Raw genomic sequence first — 19,334 nt, forward strand, 5'->3', positions numbered from 1 at the left:
ATGTTCCCAGTGTCCCTAAAATAATGTTGTATTTGTGTTTTAAGCTCTGTGGAGTTAGAGGCATACTTTATGATATAAGGCAGAGGTATCAAACACCAGCATCACTCCCTAGTGTAGCTCAAAACAGATTGGGGAATAGTTAACAAAATAAATTAAAATCTTATAGTTCATAGATAATATTAATATGCAATTTTTTAAGTCAATCAGTCCTGCAACTAGCAGGTTTCATTACATATAGTTTAGTGGCTCCCATCTCTATTTGAGTTAGGTGGACAACACTGATATTGAGAATAAGTAAATAAAGTAAGTAACTCATGACTATTAAACTTTGTAGATTAGCTCTAGGAAAGTTTTATTCTCAGACAAGTTTTCCCCTTGGCACACAACTTACATTTGGACTAACTTATCCCATTTCCATCAATAATGTATTTAACTATTACAGATTAATTTGAATACTAGACTAAATAAAATATAAATGAGAAATATCAATAAACAAGAATAGTGTATAATAAATAAAGCCTTAGACTAAAATAGTCTAAGTTTAGTTATTACTTATTTTGGACTAACTATAGTGGGTTTTTTTTTCTTAGAATGCATAATCGAGTTGAGTATTAAATGTATTGACTCACTTTTAAAAAACTTTTTGATACATTCTATATGCTTTTAAATCACAGAATACTGCATCAAAGAATTGGTATTAATGGACAACAGGAAAAGCGTATGTTATGTCTGTACTAACCCTGTCAGTTTAGTAATAAAAAATTTAACCTTTGTCAAGTGTTTTCAAGTAAACTGGGTGATGTCTGGATTAATCAGTTTAAGACTGAAGTCTACCAGTGACAAGAGTAAGCTGCCTATTTTTTTGGCATGGTACAGATTGTTCTAATTCTTTTCATCGGGGCACGAATATCAGGGCAAAATTTCCCACTGATTCCTCAGTTTATAGTTAAGCTCTACTTGTGAGACCGTATAGATGTATAAAGCATGTATGAGGATTTTCTTGTTTCTTGTTTGTTTGCTTTTTACCATGATACCTACATCTATAAGAATACTGACTTTTGGTTTAGGGTTGGGCCTAGTGGGTTCATTTGAACTAAAACTTGAAAGTATGTGACTACAGATTTAGGAAGTCATTTTGCTGTGCATACTTTAATGTACAGGTAACTTTTCATAATTAGCCTATAATCAACTTGATCACTAACCCCTACTTCTTTTTTGCTTTTTTTTCCCTTTTAAACAGCTGTTGTGAACTTGGATAACTCTGTGGTAGACCTGGAGACCCTTCAAGCCCTGTATGAAAATGTGAGTAGTAGAAAGAAGTGTGAATACATACAAATACACACACATACCTCTGTTTCTCTCTCTCTTTTTCTATTCTCCTCCTTTCCTACTTCTCTCTCTCTCTCTCTCTCTCTCTCTCTCTCTCTCTCTCTCTCTCTCTCTCTCTCTCTCTCTGTCTTCCTTCATTTCTCCCTCCCTATCTCTTTATATAGATAGATAGTATAGATATAGATGTATACACATACATGCAAATATATTTGTGTCTATATATATATATTTATATATGTAGAGAGAGAGACATATGCACACAATAGGAGAGTCAGCCTATATGCAAAATAGTATCTTTTAAATACTTTTAATACATTACTCTGCATTTAAAAAATAAAGTCAACTATCCTGTTTAGAAATTAGAGGACTTCCTTTGCCAAGATGGCAGCTTGAATAAGGAACCCTCTGAAACCCTCCCAAATTCGCTTCCAAACAACTAGAAAACCACCACAGAACTGATCTAGGAGCAGGGAAGCAACTTACCAGCCTGGCAGGAAAGGCCTGTCTAACTGGAGTGGGAAGCAACAAGAGCAGCAGCAGCAGCAGCAGCAGCCAGCCTCACATCAGGTGGCCTGCAGCAGGGCTCTAAGCCTGGGGCAATCCACCAGGTAGGCCCACCCTCCTGCAAAGCAGGAGCCCCCTAGGCAATTGAGAGTCTGTACAGCTCAGCAAGGTCCTACCCCGGCGACCCCACTCCCAGCACAAGCCACCAGGAAGGCATTGCCCAAAAGTAGTGAAGCCTTGCCCCAGGGCTGGCCAGCAGTGAGACCCCCTACTCATGGGGCCTACCAGCAAAGAGACCCATTTTCCATAGCAACCCAGCAGCAGGGCCCCACACCTGGGGCAGGACAGCAGCTAAATCCCACACCCAGGGGAGGCCAGTAGGGAGGCCCCACCCCTCAGTACATACCAGAAGGGAAGCCTACCCTCCAGAAAAAGCAAGCAGCTGAAGCCCAGTTAAAGCCAGAAGTAAGACCCAGAGCCCCAACATAGAAACCTTGGGACACTGCAGGACCAGAGCCCAACTCTCACATAAAAACACCAGGTCACAAAAAAGGCAGGAAAATGAGCAAAGAATAAAAAAGAGCTTAATTATAGAAAGTTACTATGGTGATAGGGAGGATCCAGGCATAAATTTAGAATAGGACAATAGCGTCCAAATGCTACATGTGAAGCCTCAAAGAAAAATATAATTTGGTCTCAGGCCCAAAAAGAATTCCTGGAAGAGCATAAAAAGGATTTTAAAAAGCAAATTAGAAAAGTAGAAGAAAAATGAGAAAAGAAATGAGAGTAATGCAAGAGAATCATGAAAGAGGAGTCAATACGATGTGAAAAGATATACAAAAATTTACCAAGGAAAATAACTCCCTAAAAAATAGAATTGGCTGAATGGAAAAGGAAATACAAAAGCTCACTGAAGAAAATAATTCCTTAAAACTTAGGATTTAATAAGTGGAAATTAATGACTCTATGAGATATCAAGACACAATGAAACAAAATGAAAAAAGAGTTTAAAAAATAGAAGAAAATGTGAAATTTCTCTTTGGAAAAACAGCTGACCTAGAAAATAGATTCAGGAGAGATAATATAAGATTTATTGACTACCTGAAAACCAAGATCAACAACTACAACAACAAAAAGAAGCCTGGACAACATCTTTCAAGAAATTATCAAAGAAAATTGCCCTGATATATTAGAACCAGAGGGAAAAACAGAAATTAAAAGAATCCATCAACCACTGCCTGAAAGAGATCCCAAAATGAAAACTCCCAGGAACATCATAGCCAAATCCCAGAGCTCACAGATCAAGGAGAAAGTATCGCAAGCAGCCAAAAAGAAACAATTCAAATATCATGTAGCTACAATCAGTATTACATAGAACTAGACAACTTCCATATCAAAGAACCAGAGGGCTTGTAATATGGTATATCAGAAGGCAAAGGAGTTAAGATTACAACCAAGAATCACCTACCCCCAGCAAAATTGAATATAATCTTTCAAGGGGGAAAATGGATGTGTAATGTAATAGAGGACTTCCAAGCATTTCTAATTAAACGACCAGAGCTGAACAAAAAAATTGGCCTCTAAATACAAGACTCAAGGGAAAAATGAAAAGGCAAAAAAGAAACAAGAAAGAGAAAACATAAGACATTCAGTAAGGTCAAACTGTTTATATTTCTTTCTGGCAAGATAACATTTGTAACTCTTAACTTTATTACTGTAAGAGCAATTAGAAGGAATATGTGTAGAAAGAGATTATGGATATAAGGTGACTTTTATAGGATGATACTCCCAAAAAAAACTAATATAAAGGAGTGAGAAAGAAAATTGCACTGGAGGAAGGAGTGGGGAGATTGAATGAGGTAAATTATCCCACATCAAAGAGGCATGAAAGAGCTATTATAATGAAGGGAAAGATGGAAGGGAGGTAGTGGGCAAAGCTTACTCTAATCAAAATTATCTCAAAGAGGGAATAATTTACATATTCACCTAGATATAGAATCTGTTTTACCTTGTAAGGAAGTAAAAAGAGATGAGGATAATACAAGGGGGAGGGAGGACTGATCAAAGGGAGGGTAAATTGGGGAAGGCAGTGCTCAGAAGTAAAACACTTGTGAGGAGGGAAAGGGTGGGAGGTAAGAGAGAGAGGTGGATAAACAAGCGAAAAATAGCATGGAGGGAAACACACATTTGTCATAACTATAAATGTGAATGGGATAAACTCACCCATAAAATGGAAGCAGATAGCAGAATGGATTAAAAACCAGAATCCTACAATATATTGTTTACAAGAAACACAATTCAAACAGAGAGATATACACAGAGTAAAGGTAAGGGAATGGAGCAGAATTTATTATGCTTCAGCTGAAACAAAGAAAACAGGGGTAGCAATCATGATATTAGACAAAGCAAAAACAAAAATAGATCTTATTAAAAGAGGTAAGGAGGGAAACAATATCTTGCTGAAAGGTACCATAGACAATGGTTGTATCAGTACTAAGCATATATACACCAAATGATATAGCATCTAAATTTTTTAAAGAAGTTTAATGAAGTATAGGAGGAAATAGATAATAAAACTATACTAGTGGAGGACCTCAAGTTTCCCCTCTCAGAATGAGATAAATCTAATCAAAAAATAAATAAGAAAGAAGTTAAGGAGGTGAATACAATTCTGGAAAAGTTGGATATGATAGATCTCTGGAGAAAATTGAATGGCAACAGGAAGGAATATAGATTTTTCTCAGCAGTGCATGGCACCTACGCAAAAATTGACCTTTCATTAGGACATTAAAAACCTCACAATCAAATTCAGAGAAAGAGAAATATTAAATGCATCCTTTTCAGATCATAATGTAATAAAAATTATGTTCAATAATGGACAATAGAAAGAGATTTAAAGTTAATTGTAAGATAAATAATCTAATCCTAAAAACAAGTGGGTCAAAAAACAGATCATAGGAACAATCAATAATTTCATTAAAGAAAATGACAATGAGACAACATGTTGAAATTTATGGGATTCAGCCAAAGCGGTACTTAGGGGAAATTTTACATCTTTATTTGCTTACTTCAATAAAATAGAGAAAAAGCCAATCAATAAATTGGGCATGCAACTAAAAAAAAAAACTAGAAAAAAATTAACCTCCCCCCCAATTAAACACCAAAGTGGAGATCCTGTAAATCAAAGGAGAGATTAATAAAATTGAAAGTAAGAAAACCTTTGGACATTAGTTCAACTTCTAGTTCAAAACTAGAAGTTGGTTTTATGCAGAAAAGCAATAAAATAGGTAAACCATTGGTTAATTTGATTAAAAAGAGGAAAGAAGAAAACCAAATTACTAGTATCAAAAATGAAAGGGGTGAATTCAGTCCAATGAAGAGGAAATTAAGACAATTGTTAGTAGCTATTTTGCCCAGTTATATGCCAATAAATTTGACAAGCTACGTGAAATGAAAGAATATCTGCAAAAATATAAATTATCCAGATTAATGGAAGAAGAAATAAAATATTTAAATAACTCAGTCTTAGAAAGAGAAATTGAACAAGCCATCAATGAACTTTCTAAGAAAAAATCCTGGGGCAGCTAGGTGGTTCAGTGAACATGTTAGCAGCCCTGAATTCAGGAGGACCCGAGTTCAAAACCAGCTTTAGAGACTTGACACTTACTAGGTCTGTGACCCTGGGTAAGTCACTTAACCCCATTGCTTAACCCCCGCCACCCCCCAAAAAATCTCCAGGACCAGATGGATTCACAAGCAAATTCTACTAAGCATTTAAAGAACAATTGATCCTAATACTATATAAACTATTTGGAAAAGTAGGCAAAACAGGAATCCTAACAAATTCCCTTTATACTGCAAGGTGCTAATAACAAAACCAGGAAGAGCCAAAACAGAGAAAGAAATCTGGTATGTGATGAACCCAAAGATCTAAGCTTTTGGAACAAAAAACTCATTATTTGACAAATTTGCTGAGAAAACTGGAAAGCAATGTGGCAGAAACTAGGTACAGATCAACATCTCATACCTTATACCAAGATAAAGTCTAGGGACTAGAGACAGTATTCTCATGAATAGGCACTTTAACTTGTTCATGTCTAGCTTACTCTTACAGATTCATTAGTACATAAAAGCTCTCACAAGCACCTACTGGCAGAAAACTAATAAACAGGAGGCAGTCACTCATGATTACTAATATATTAGCATAGTTGTTCCATTCCTGATGAATCTTCTATTTCTTCCTTCCACTTAAACTTCTTTACACTCCATGAACAGTTCCTGAGCTGTTCCAACCTGGAATTTTAGCTTAAACATTCTTGACTATGAATCCATGGGTGAACAGCTGAAATCTTGGCCTGACAGGCAGAGAGTAGCCTCTCTTACACTGCCTACACTCACAAACTATGCTTAATACCTCACTGTATTTCCTAACCGTGGGATTATCTGACCCATTAGCATAAAGCATTAATAATTTACAAAAGATACCACATGGTACCTAGGATTCTGTTAAACACTTAATGGGCTCTCAATGAATAGTTGTTGAATTATCAATAATAATAGCAATTACTCACATTTATACTTACAAATATAATGCTTTTGTTAAAAAAAATACCTGCAGTTAGATAGTGTAATTATACTCATTTTATGAATTGGGGAAACTGAAACCCAGTGAGATTGTGAATCATCCAAGGTTATATATCTAACAATTAATAACCACTGCTTCAATACATTTACCTATTCAATGACAAACTAATCAAACTACTAGAGGATTATTTTGTAGGGCTAGGAAAAAAATACTTAAATTCTTCTGGAATAATGAAAGGTCAACAATCTGAAAGAAAAATTTTAAAGTGGGAAAACAGGAGCCTAGCAATCTGTAACACACATACACACACAGCCATAATCATCAAATATCAAAGTCATGATCATCAAAATAATTTGGTACTCTTTTTCTTAAGGCAGTACCAATTTTCAATGACCCAGCTACACACTCCTCTGGATACTTCTTCCCTCCCCCAACTCCCCAATAATCTAATCATTCCATTTGCCAAAGCTTTGTTCATTCTTAATCATTCTCCCTTATATCCTTTCCCAGTAGCACAAACTTAGTTTAGGCTTTCATTGTCTCACCTGGATTATTGCAGTAGCTCCCAGCCATTATTCCCCTCTCCTCCCCAATAGGGGAGAATGCCATTCTCCTTAATTTTTCATTTTAGTTATTCCCAATTAATCATTTGAATGTGCTACTGAATAAGTGATATTGCGGTGTTTTGAAGTTTTGCCTTCTTTAAAAATTATTAAAATTTTTAATGCTGTTGTGGCACAGCTAGATGGTGCAGTGAATAGAGGACTGGCCTTGGAATCAGGAAGACTCATTTTCATGAGTTCAAATCTGGCCTCAGACACTTACTAGCTGTGTGACCCTGAGCAAGGCACTTCACCTAGTTTGCCTCAGTTTCTTTATCTGTCAGATGAGCTTTTCATGCTTCTCTTGAGTATTGTATTTGAAAGTCAAGTTTTCTATTCTGCTCTGGTCTTTTCATCAAGAATGCTTGATAGTCCCCTATTTCACTGACTGTCCACTTTTTCCACTGAAGGAGTATACTCAGTTTTGCTGGTTAGGTGATTCTTGGTTGTAATTCTATCTCCTTTCACCTCCAGAATATTATATTCCAAACCCTGTGATCCCTTAATGTAGAAGCTGCTAAATCTTGTTTTATCTTGATTATGTTTCCACAATATTTGAATTGCTTCTTTCTGGCTGCTTGCAATATTTTCTCCTTGACCTGAGAACTCTGGAATTTGGCTATAATATTCCTAAGAGTTTTCCTTTCTTTCAGGAGGTGATTGGTGGATTCTTTCCGTTTCTATTTTACCCTCTGGTTCTAGAATATTAGGACAGTTTTCTTTTGTAATTTCTTGAAAGATGATGTCTAGGCTCTTTTTTTGATCATGGCTTTCAGGTAGTCCAATAATTTTTAAATTGTCTGTCCTGAATCTATTTTCCATGCCACTTGTTTTTCCGATAAGATAGTTCAGATTATCTTCTATTTTTTCATTCGTTTGGTTTTGTGTTACAATGTCTTGATTTCTCATAAAGTTACTAGCTTCCATTTGCTCCATTTTAATTTTTTATTATAGATATAGATATAGATATAGATACGTAAATATGTGTATAGATATAGATATAGATATAGATAAATATGTGTGTATGTGTGTGTGTGTGTGTGTGTATATATATATATACACATATATATATATGTATGTATGTATATAGTAAGTGTCAAGTGTTTGGTCTGAGGCCAGATTTGAACTCAGGTCCTCCTGACTTCAGGGCTGGTGCTCTATCCATTGTGCCACCTAGCTGCCCTTCCATTCTAATTTTTAAGGAAGTATTTTGGACTTCCTTTTCCATTTGGCCAATTCTACTTTTTAAGGTATTTTTCTCCTCATTGGCTTTTTGGATCTCTTTTACCATTTGGGTTAGTCTATTTTTTAAGGTATTATTTTCTTCGGTATTTTTTAGGTCTCCTTTAGCAAGCTGTAGACTTGTTTTTCATGATTTTCTTGCATCACTCTCATTTCTCTTCCAAGTTTTTCCTCTACTTCTCTTAGTTGCTTCTCAAAATCCTTTTTAAGTTTTTCCATGGCTTGAGACTGATTCATATTTTTCTTGGAGGCTTTGGATGTAGGAGCTTTGACTTTGTTGTATGTTTTGATCTTCTTTGTCACTGAAGTAAGATTCTATGGTCTATTTTGCACAGTTTGCTCATGATCCCAGCCAATTACTTGAGTTTTAAACTCTTTGTTAAGGTAGGGATCTGCTTCCAGTGGGGAGAATGTACTGTCCCAAGCTTTTGTGGTTTTGTGCAGCTGTTTTCAGAGACACTTCTAGGGACCTGTAAGTTTTCCATTCTTCCAAGGCAGTATGATCAAGGGTGAGATGTTTGTTTACTCCTTATGCCTGTGCTCAGGTCTGTGAATGACCACAAGCACTCTTTTCTGCCTTGAAACTGTGAGGAGGATTCTCTCTTCATCTCTGCCACAAGCTCCATCATGGCAGCACTCATCCTTGCCCCAGGACCACCATGTAGAACTGTGACCCAGATCCAAGCACAGGCAAAGCCAAAGAATCCTGCCTTAGCACTAGCAAAGAGATCCCTGCAATGCCTCTCTGATTAGCCACTTGATTCCCCCTCAGTCTGTGGGCCAAAAGCTTGGGAAGTGGCCACTTCCCTGGGGCTGTGCTGGGATTGGGGCCAGACCTACCTCCTCTCTCACCCAGGTATGATAGATTTTTCCTACTGACCTTCTAAGTTATCTTTGGTGTTTGTGGATTAAGAAGTCTGGAAACTGCCACAGCTTCCCTTGATTCAATCCCCTGAGGGCTGCTCCAGGTTTGCTGAGGCATGGTCTTTGCCTGTGCAGCCTGCTTGGCCCATGCTGAACTGCACTCCTCTCCCAGTTCAGTGCAATAGACTTTTCCAATCAGCCATCTGGGTTGTCTTGGGCTGGAAATTTGTTTCATTCTGTCTTTTTGTGGGTTCTGCTGCTCTAGAATTTGTTTGGAGCTATTTTTTTTACAGGTATTTGGGAATGTTTGGGGGAGAGCACAAGCAAGTAACTGCTTTTACACCACCATCTTGGCTCTGTCCCCCTGGTACTGGTTAAAAAATAGAGAGGTGGACCAGTCAAACATATTAGGTACACAGCACATAGAAACGTATGAAATTTGTGAACTAATGTTCAGTGAACACAAAGACCTGAGTTGCTGGGTTAAGAATTCACTTTTTTGACTAAAAATAGAGAATATAAAAGTCTTAAGTGTATAGTTTACATTAGGAATGGGACAGGTATTTATTTATTGTACTGAAAAGAAGTACTAGGTATAAAAGACTATGACAAGCACATATTGGAAGAAAATATAAAATAGGATACAGTAATTTGTAACTATTGTTGCACATTCCCAGGATGCTAAGCTTTTAATGTCAGAACATGAAGCAGTTTAAGAACTACTGAATAGGTAATTTACATTTGGTTTTGACTCTGCACTTAGTGTCTTCAAAGTCGTATTCTGGCCAGCTAGACAGGGGACTGGACTTATCCCCCAGCTGTTGTCCATTTTCTCCAAAAGCACTAGAGTAGGTGCCAAGAATTCCTTCCAAAGTATATCTGGCACTGACTGAGGACCTAGGATCTCCAGACAACTCAAACTCACAAGGTCTTCTCAGAGTCTAAAACATCTAGAATGATATTCAATTACCTCTGATCAAGGAAAAAAACATAAAGCAGAAAAGATAGCCAGAGGCCCAGGCACAGGTTTGCTGAGCTAAGCCCATCTTCTCTAGGTGCCATGTGGAAGCACTTGACATGATGCCAGAATGACATGGTACCAGAAAGTCACCATCTCTGTCCCTATACCTGTATACCTCTAGTAAGAAGCTCAAAAAGTCTTCACAGATTTAGGAAAGAAAGAGAGAGAGAGAGAGAGAGAGAGAGAGAGAGAGAGAGAGAGAGAGAGAGAGAGAGAGAGACAAAGGCAGAAAGAGAGAGAGAGAGAGACAAAGGCAGAAAGAGAGAGAGAGACAGAGAGAGAGAGAGAGACAGAGAGAGAGTTATTCTTGGGTCATTCTTGGGTCATTCCTTTTTAAAGATCTATTAAGTTAGAAACTCTTCCGGCCCACCAGCCAATAAGGGAATTACTTTATCGTACTTGGGGGTACCCAAGTGCTAAACTAGCACATATGGTCAGCCAGAAACAGGGAGAAAGAGTCTTCATATGCCCTGTTACTCATCAATACTAAGTGGCAGAAATGACAAATCCAGGTTTTCTAAGTCCAAGGTTCTTTTCATGCTGCCACACTGAATTAAATGCATTTGGATTAAGCATGAAATTAGATTAGACCATCAGTCATTGGAGGGACTTGGGGAGAGTGTGTTCATGCCTCATTACAAACATATTACTACTACTGGGAAAGAAACTAAAAGCACGTACATATATCCACTTGGAAGTAATAGAGCTACAAATGAGACACTTACATGACTTCATTACTCACTAATAAGAGAAAAAGAGGAATAGAGATGTTGTCCTGTTTTTCCTCTTTTCCCTTGTCTCTGAGATGTGGAAAGAAATGGAAAATATAATATCAACCTTGGCACTGAACAAGATTTTCCAAATTTACCTTTGTAATAAGTCAGTAGTCACTAGTACAAGGTTTGTATCCTAAGAAACACATATTTATTTCTGCATAATAGTGATATCCACAGTTCAATGCTATTTTCTCCATTATCTTTCCTTTTTCTAAAAAAAACATACCAATTTAATGTTTCAGTTGTCATACTTTATTTTCTCTCTTACACATACCTACCCAGAATTTAACAGGAAAAATAAAATATTTGTAAGAAACATGCATAGCAAAATAAAGTAAAACCCACCTTGGCCATGTCCAAAAATGTACATTTCTTTTTGTGGCTTGTGTCCATAATTTCTCAATAGATGAGTCACATGTGTTTGTCACTGATCCTCTCAAATCATGGTTGTTCTGATTGGAGTTCTTTTGAAGTTGTCTTTACAATATAGTTATTATTTAGTAAAATGTTCTGATTCTATATACTTCAGTCGCATCAGTTCATGCAAATCTTCCCAGATTTCTCTGAAACCATTCCTTTTTTCATTTCTTATGGCACAGTAGCATTCCGTTACATTCATAAAGCTTAACTTGTTCCGCCATTCCCCAATTGACGGTCACTGTTTCAGTTTCCAATTCTCTGCTACCACAAAAAGAATGAAATATTTCATTCATGTGATCTTTTTCTTTGATCTCTTTACAATATAAACCTAATTAGGTATCTCTGGATCAAAGTGTTTATACAGTTCTGTGATTTTTTAGGCATAGGTCCAAATTGCTTTCTAGGATGACTGGACCAATGCATAGTTCCTCCAACATTAAATTCGTGGGCTTTCCCCCACCACACACACACATACCCTCCAAATTTTTCTTTTATTTTCTTCTTTTGCATTTTTGCCAATCTGTTGCGTATGAATTGGATTATCAGAGGTCCTTTAATTTATATTTCTCTAATTATGAGCAATATGGAGCGTTTTTTTAAAAAAAATGACTATTGATAGTTTGGTTTGCCTTCTCTATAAACTGCCTTTTTATATCCCTGGACCATTTGTCAGCTATGAAATGACTGTTATTCCTTAAGTAGCTTGGAAAGGAGATATTTATCAGAGGAACTTGCTACAATGATTTTTTTTTGATTCCCTCTTTTTTCTCCTTTTAACATTCATTTGGTTTATACAAAATAATTTTATGTAATCAAATTTGTCCTTTTTATCTTGTATGATTCTTTGTATCCTTTATTTAGTCATGAACACTACTCTTATCCATATATTTGAAAGGGAATTTCTTTCTTGCTCTTCTAATTTGTTTATGATATGAACTTTTATGTCTAAGTCATGTATCTATTTGGACCTATGTCATGGGAAGTATTGGTCCAAAACTAATTTTCCAGGTTTTTTTTCCCAGAATTTGCTATCAAATAGTGAATCTTTAACCCAGGAGAAAGATTATTTGTGTTGAAAAAACATAGGGCTACTGGATTTGTTTCCTTCTGTATGTTATTCATACAATAATCAACTTCTCTACTTTTTAACGAGTAGCAAATTGTTTTGCTAATTACTGCTCAGCAGTACAATTTGATATCTGGTACTGCTAGGTTACCATCCTTATTTTTTCCATTGTGCTTTTGAGATGGTTGATATTTTGTTCTATTAAATGAATTTTAAAATATTTTTTCTGGTTCCATAAAATCATCCTTTAGTAGTTTAACCAGAACAGCACAGAATAAATAAATCATTTTATGTAGTATTGTCATTTTTGTTATTAACATACCCATGAGCAATTAATATAAACAGTCTTCCCTTTTACCTAAATTTATTCCATTAATTTCTTTTTTTTTGCCTTAAGGCAATAACTAGTAGTAGTAGGTGATATGATTATTTATTATTTTATTATTATATCCCATGAGCAGTTAATATTTCTTGTATGATTTAGTTTTTCTATAAAGGCATTTTGTAGTTGTATCCATATAGTTTCTCTGTGTGTCTCAACTGTTAGATTTCCAAATATGTTGTACATTTTGTCATTATTTAAAATCCATTCGTTTTTCTTAAAAAGTGTTCATTTTCTACTATATTTTAGTTGCATGCCTTATTCACTGGTATGTTCTTTTTCTCTTTCTGTCAATGAACATGTTTAGAGAAAAAAATGTCTCCAAAGGACTGCTTTAACTAAATTACTCAAATTTTTCTATGCTGTTTAATTATTTTTATTTTTTTATGAAACTATTGTTTCTATGACTTGTTCTTTAACCCACCAGTTCTTTAGTATTAAGTTATTAAATCTTCATGTAAGTTTAATCCTTTCTTCAAAGGCCTTTTATCAAACATAATTTTTATTGCATCGTGGTTAGTAAAGTTTGTGTTTAATATTTATGTATTCTGTAAAGGGTTGACGTGGGACTGTTTTGATCATGTAGGTTACTTGTACCAACATGTGTCTGTCTTGATGTGGATCAGAGGGACACAAGAATAGGTATTTCTGGCATCTCCTCCTCACACTCTTATCCAAAGAAGACTGTGATTTCTACCATGAGGGAAAGCAGGAAGTTGGGAACAGTGATTGACTCCTCCCTTCTCCTCAGAGAGAAGAGGTTACGAGGTTATAATTATATCTGCCTGATTCCTTCAATATTTTTTTAGTCTAGTGGAAATAAATTTTTAAATTCAAGCTACCCTGTCCCTTAATGGGAAAAGAATGTCCCAAATTATGTTTCCAAGACTTGACTCTCTTCCCATCAAATGCTAATTCCATAGTGAAAACACATAGTGAGTAACAAATCTATTTATCTAAGTCAATAACAAAACAAATCAGAGAAGCTGTTCATAGAAGAATATATACCAGACAATACAGAGTGAATAAGCTTTCCCTTTGGGGACAAAATAAATCAAATCAACTGAGAGTCTTAGCTCTCACTCAGAGGAATTCCCCATGGTCTCTAGTATAGCAAGCTGGGGATAAGGGCATGGTAGAGATTGCCAATTCCTCCACATGTTGGCTTCTTCCCAAAGTCTTTCTCCCTCAGGAACCCTGAAGAGAGGTTGGAATGGTATGTCTTTTCTCTTGACCCTGGAAACCAGAAGAGACCCAGATCTCTCACAGTGCCTGGTATATGTTAGGTACTTAATAAATGTTTATAAATTAATTGAATCCACATTTCAATTTAGTCCTATGATAATTAGTCATCTTTTCAGTGACCCAAAAATATCAGCAATAAACATTTTTTGAGCATCTGAAGAACTTTGTAGTCTAGTAGACAGTATGAGTGAAATGCCATATAGAAAGATAAAGGTACTACTGGTAAGGGCCATATATTCATTTTGATAAAACAAAAATGTACACAAACACACATGCATGTCAATTATATACATATATACATATATATAACCATTTCTGAAGAGAAATGTCATCAGATACAAAATGAACCATTTTTTTATCCATTGAGTAAAAACAGAACTTTATGTGGATTTAGCAAGTATCGTTCTCTAGCCACAAGGCACGGTTCTCCCAAAGATGAAATTGGTGAAGTATCAAACAGCATTTGTGTTGCCAGTGCCCTGAAAGTGAGGCCACCTCTTGCTATTTAAAAGGCATTTTAGCCACATTATATTTGGTTTCTAAAGTTCAATTGGTATAATGATTATCAGTTGACAGGATTTTTTTTCACTTTCTCTTTATATGAATTTGAGAGCAGCAAAGTATAGTAGATAAGTCAACAAGACCTGGGTTCAACTCCTGCCTTTGAGACACATTGGCTGTGTGACCTTGGGCAAGTGACTTAATTCCTTTCATTTTCTCAGACATATTTCTTGGATTTTAAGTAGCAGAATAATTGCTGATCTGGATTGGTAGAGAGGATTTCTTTACACAGAATTCTGTCCAGAAATGAAATCACAGATTCAGGCTACTCTACTACCACCACCCCCAAAAAAAGAAAGAATTAAAATCTGTTTCCCAAATCCCTTTGTTTCTAAAAGAACACCTTTTTTTTTTTAAGGTCTGCAGCTTTTCTTTCTTCTTTATCCATCTAGCTGACTATAAAACATGAGCTTCTTTGAGCTCTTGCTATAGAGATCCTGTAGGGGCAGCTAGGTGGCGCAATGGATAAAGCACCAGCCCTGGAGTCAGGAGGACCTGAGTTCAAGTCCAGCCTTAGACCAAACACTTGACACTTACTAGCTGTGTGACCATGGGCGAGTCACTTAGCCCCATTGCCTAGCCAAAAAATAAAATAAAATAAAATAAAATATAGAGATCTTGTACTTTATTCTTTCTTATGAGGAAAACAGATATAGCAAAGCTAGTTTGAGTTTAATTTTAGAGCAATATGCAGAATAATTTTTCCATATTTTCTAATTACTAATAGTGTGTTTACACATGACTGATATAAATAAGGGGGCATACTGTATGAAATGTACATCTGTGGTGTAACTTGGCAGTAAAGCTTCCCACTTCCTGTAGATTTTCACCAAACTCTACAACAGTACATTAGCTAGATTAAAACAGGCCACAGCTTTATTCCAGTATGACGTATACACACTTCTATGTACCCTACCAAAAAGAACTATGTAAGTCTGTGCCAGAAGTTTTAACTCAAAATGTTTCCATTTCCTTTAATTCCTTATGGGTACTATCACTAAAAAAGTGGTCATCCTAACTACCTGGAATTTGGCATGGTTTCCTGTGCATTCATGCAAATAAAACAGGGTATGAAAGTTCAATGGCCTGAACCATAAACATTGGTTAATCTGACCTTTTATCAACAAAGATGCTAAATAGGCTTGAAGGTATAGCAAAACATGGCCAGGAAATTGAAGTTAAGTAGATTCGAAGTATCAAGATTCAAACTGGAACCTTGGTATTGGTAAACCTTCCACACTGACATAACTTCTGCTCTTGCATCATCCTTTCTTCACACCTGAAATTAGATTGTGACTCCCATTTACCTCTCATCCCTCCTTCATCACTATTATCTGTATCGTCACACTCTATGCACAACACCCTCCCAAATTTCACTGCCTCCTACATCCTCATTTATATCCATTATTGGAGTCCTACCTACTTCATCCCCCAAATCTCTGGTAATCCTCTTTTGGACACCAGATTTAAATCATATTTCAATGAGAATTATATTTACAAACTTTGAGTATTTATATGGCCACTATTTTTGGAATATTTTATTTTTTTCTAATTACATATAAGAACAATTTTAACATTTTTTTAAAAATTTCCTATCCATTTTATATCTTGTAATACTCTCTATTTCTTGTTTAGTCATAAATTCTTTCCTTTTCTATAGATGTGACAGGTAAACTATTCCATGCTCTCCTAAGTTGCTTATGGTATCACCCTTTATATCTAAGTCATTTATCCATTTTAATCTTATCTTGGTATATGGTGTGAGATGTTGGTCTATACCTGGTTTCTGCCAAACTGTTTTCTAGTTTTCCCAGAAATTTTTGTAAAATACTGAGTTCTTGTCCCAAAAGCTTGGCTCTGAATTTATCAGACCTAGATTACAATGGTTATTTACTACTGTATATTATGTACCTAATCTATTCCACTCATCCACCACTCTAATTCCTAGCCAGTAACAGATTGTTTTTAGTGTTTACCACTTTATAATGTAGTTTGAGATCTGGAACTGCTAGGCCACCTTCCTTCAAGTTTTTGGTTCTTGTTTTGTTTTGGGTTTTTTTTTTTACATTCATTCCCTTGATATTCTTGACCTTTTGTTCTTCCAGGTGAATTTTCTTATTATTTTTTTCTAGTTCTCTAAAATATTTTTTTCAATGGTTTGAATGGTATGGCACTGAAAAAAATTTAGGTGGAATTTTCATTTTTATTATATTAGCTCTACTACCCATGAGCAAATAATATTTTCCAATTAATTGTTCAGATCTGACTTAATTTGTGAGAACGGTGTTTTGTAACTGTGTTCATATAGTTCCTGGGTTTTTCTTGTCAGACTCCCAAATATTTTATATTGTCTGCCATTATTTTAAATGGGATTTTTCTTTTTACCTCTTGCTGCTGTACATTGTTGGTAATATCTAGAAATGCTGATGATTTATGTGGATTTATTTCATGTCCTGCATCTTTGCTAAAGTTAATTATTTCAACTAGGCTTTTAGTTTGTTCTCTAGGATTCTCTAAGTATACCATCATATCATCTGCAAAAAGTGTCAGTTTTGTTTCTTCATTGCTTACCCTGATTCTGCTAATTTCTTTTATTTTTCCTTATAGCTATAGCTAGTACATTTTTAGTACAATATTGAATAACAGTGATGATAGTGAGCATCTTTGCTTCACTCCTGATCTAATTGGAAATGCTTCTAGTTTATCCCCATTACAAACAATGCCTGCTTGTGGTTTTATTTTATTTTTTCACTTTTTTATTTTTTGGTTATTTTTTAGTTTTCAGCATTCACTTTTATAAGATTTTGAGTTCCAAATTTCCCCCCCTTTTCCCTGCCCTCCTCCCCAAGATGGCATGCAATCTGATATATGCTATATATATAATCATATTAAACATATTTCCACATTAGTCATATTGTTAAAGAAGAATCAGAACTAAAGGGGGAAACCATGAGAAAGAAAAAAAAGGAAAAAGAGAGGAAATAGTATGCTTTGATCTACATTCAGATTCCATATTTCTTTCTCTGAATGTGGATAGCATTTTCCATCATGAATCTTTTGGAACTGTCTTAGACCATTGCAGTACTGAGAAGAGCTAAGTCTGTCAAAGTCGGTCATTACACAGTTGGTCATTACTGTGTATAATGTTCTCCTGATTCTGCTCATTTCATCCTTGCATATGGTTTTAGATAGATACAACTTATCATTTTAAAGAAAATTCCATTTAATCCTATGCTCTTTAATGTTTTTTTTTAATACAAATGTGTGTTGTATTTTGTCAAATGCTTTTTCTGCATCTATTGAGATAATCCTATGATTTCTGTTGGTTGTGTTATTGATACGGTCAAGTTGACTAGTTTTCCTAATTTTGAACCAGCCATGCATTTCTGGTATAAATTATACCTGGTTACAATGTATTTTCTTTCAGATATATTACTGTAATCTCCTTGCTAGTATTCAAATTTTTGCATCAGTATTCATTAGGGAAATTGGTCTATAGTTGTCTTTGTTTTTACTCTTCCTGGTTTAGTTATCAACACCATATTTGTGTCACGAAAGGAATTTGGAAGTTTTCCTTCCTTGCCTATTTTTCTAAATAGTTTATGTAGTATTGGAATTAATTGTTCTTTAAATTTTGGGTGGAATTCACTTGTGAATCCATCTGGTCCTGGGGATTTTTTCTTAGGAAGCTTACTGATGGATTGTTCAATTTCTTTTTCTGATAGGGTTATTTAAGTATTCTATTTCCTCTTCTGTTAATCTGGGCAATTTTTATTTTTGTAAATATTCATCAGTTTCACTTAGATTGTTAGATTTATTGGCATATAGTTGGGCAAAATTGTTCTTAATAACCCACCTTAATCTTAATGGTAATGTGTTTGTTCTCTTCTCTCCCCCACCATAAAATAAAATTTCCCTTTAGTCCTCTCCAGTAGGTGCAACCCATTTTCAACACATCTGATTTATTAGGAGAAGGGTACAGCTTGGTCTCTGGGACTACATCCAAACCAATGTTCTGCTGAAATCACACCCCTCTACAGGAAGCCTTTCTCAACTGGTCTTAATTCTAGTGCTTTCCCTCTTTTGATTATTTCTAATTATTCTATATATACTTAGTTTGTACAAAGTTGTTTGCATGCTGTCTCTCTCATTAGATTGTGACATTGACTGTCTTTTATCTTTCTTTGTATACCCATTGCTTAGCACAGGACCTGGTGCTGAATAAAAGTTTAGTGACTTACTGCTACCTTATTTGTTTTTTCTCTTAAATTCTATGATTTAAAACTTAGACCTCTTCACTGACTACAATCTCTTCCCTTCAAGTGCTTTACATCTACTTTTCTAGTTCTTTACCTTAATTATCACTTCTATCTACTTGATGCAATCCTATTTTCCCATTCTATCCTCTCCTTGTTGGTTTTCCCTGGCTTTTCTACTTGACTTCTCTGTAGCATTTGATACTGTTGACTCCCTTTCCTTTTCAATTATCTATTTTCCCTTGTGTTCCAAGACATCTCATTCTCCTAATTCTCCTGCTTCTCTAACTGTTCATTCTCTCTCCTTTATTCAGTCTCCATCCTCTTCCTGACTCTGTAATTTATAAATTTTTCCCATGGTGTTGTCCTTGGCCCTTTTGTCTATTCTCTACACATTGTTTGTCTCATGTCATCCATCTGTTTATATAAGTACTTTTATGTACATGACTCCCAAATCCATCTCTAGCACTGTCCTCTCCTC

At 35.5% G+C, this 19,334-nt stretch overlaps 1 protein-coding gene across 1 annotated transcript in view; it reads left to right on the plus strand.

Moving 5' to 3' along the window:
• FMN2 (formin 2) overlaps window positions 1-19,334 on the plus strand; it is a 464,655-nt gene that overhangs the window by 244,890 nt on the left and 200,431 nt on the right. The window contains 1 exon segment of the mRNA XM_020982044.2: window positions 1,241-1,302. Within this exon segment, the coding sequence (XP_020837703.1) occupies window positions 1,241-1,302 (62 nt within the window).

The sequence above is a fragment of the Phascolarctos cinereus genome, unplaced genomic scaffold (assembly GCF_003287225.1).
Source record: "Phascolarctos cinereus isolate Bilbo 61053 unplaced genomic scaffold, phaCin_HiC Scaffold_5;HRSCAF=322, whole genome shotgun sequence".
In the NCBI taxonomy this organism is placed as follows: Eukaryota; Metazoa; Chordata; class Mammalia; order Diprotodontia; family Phascolarctidae; genus Phascolarctos; species Phascolarctos cinereus.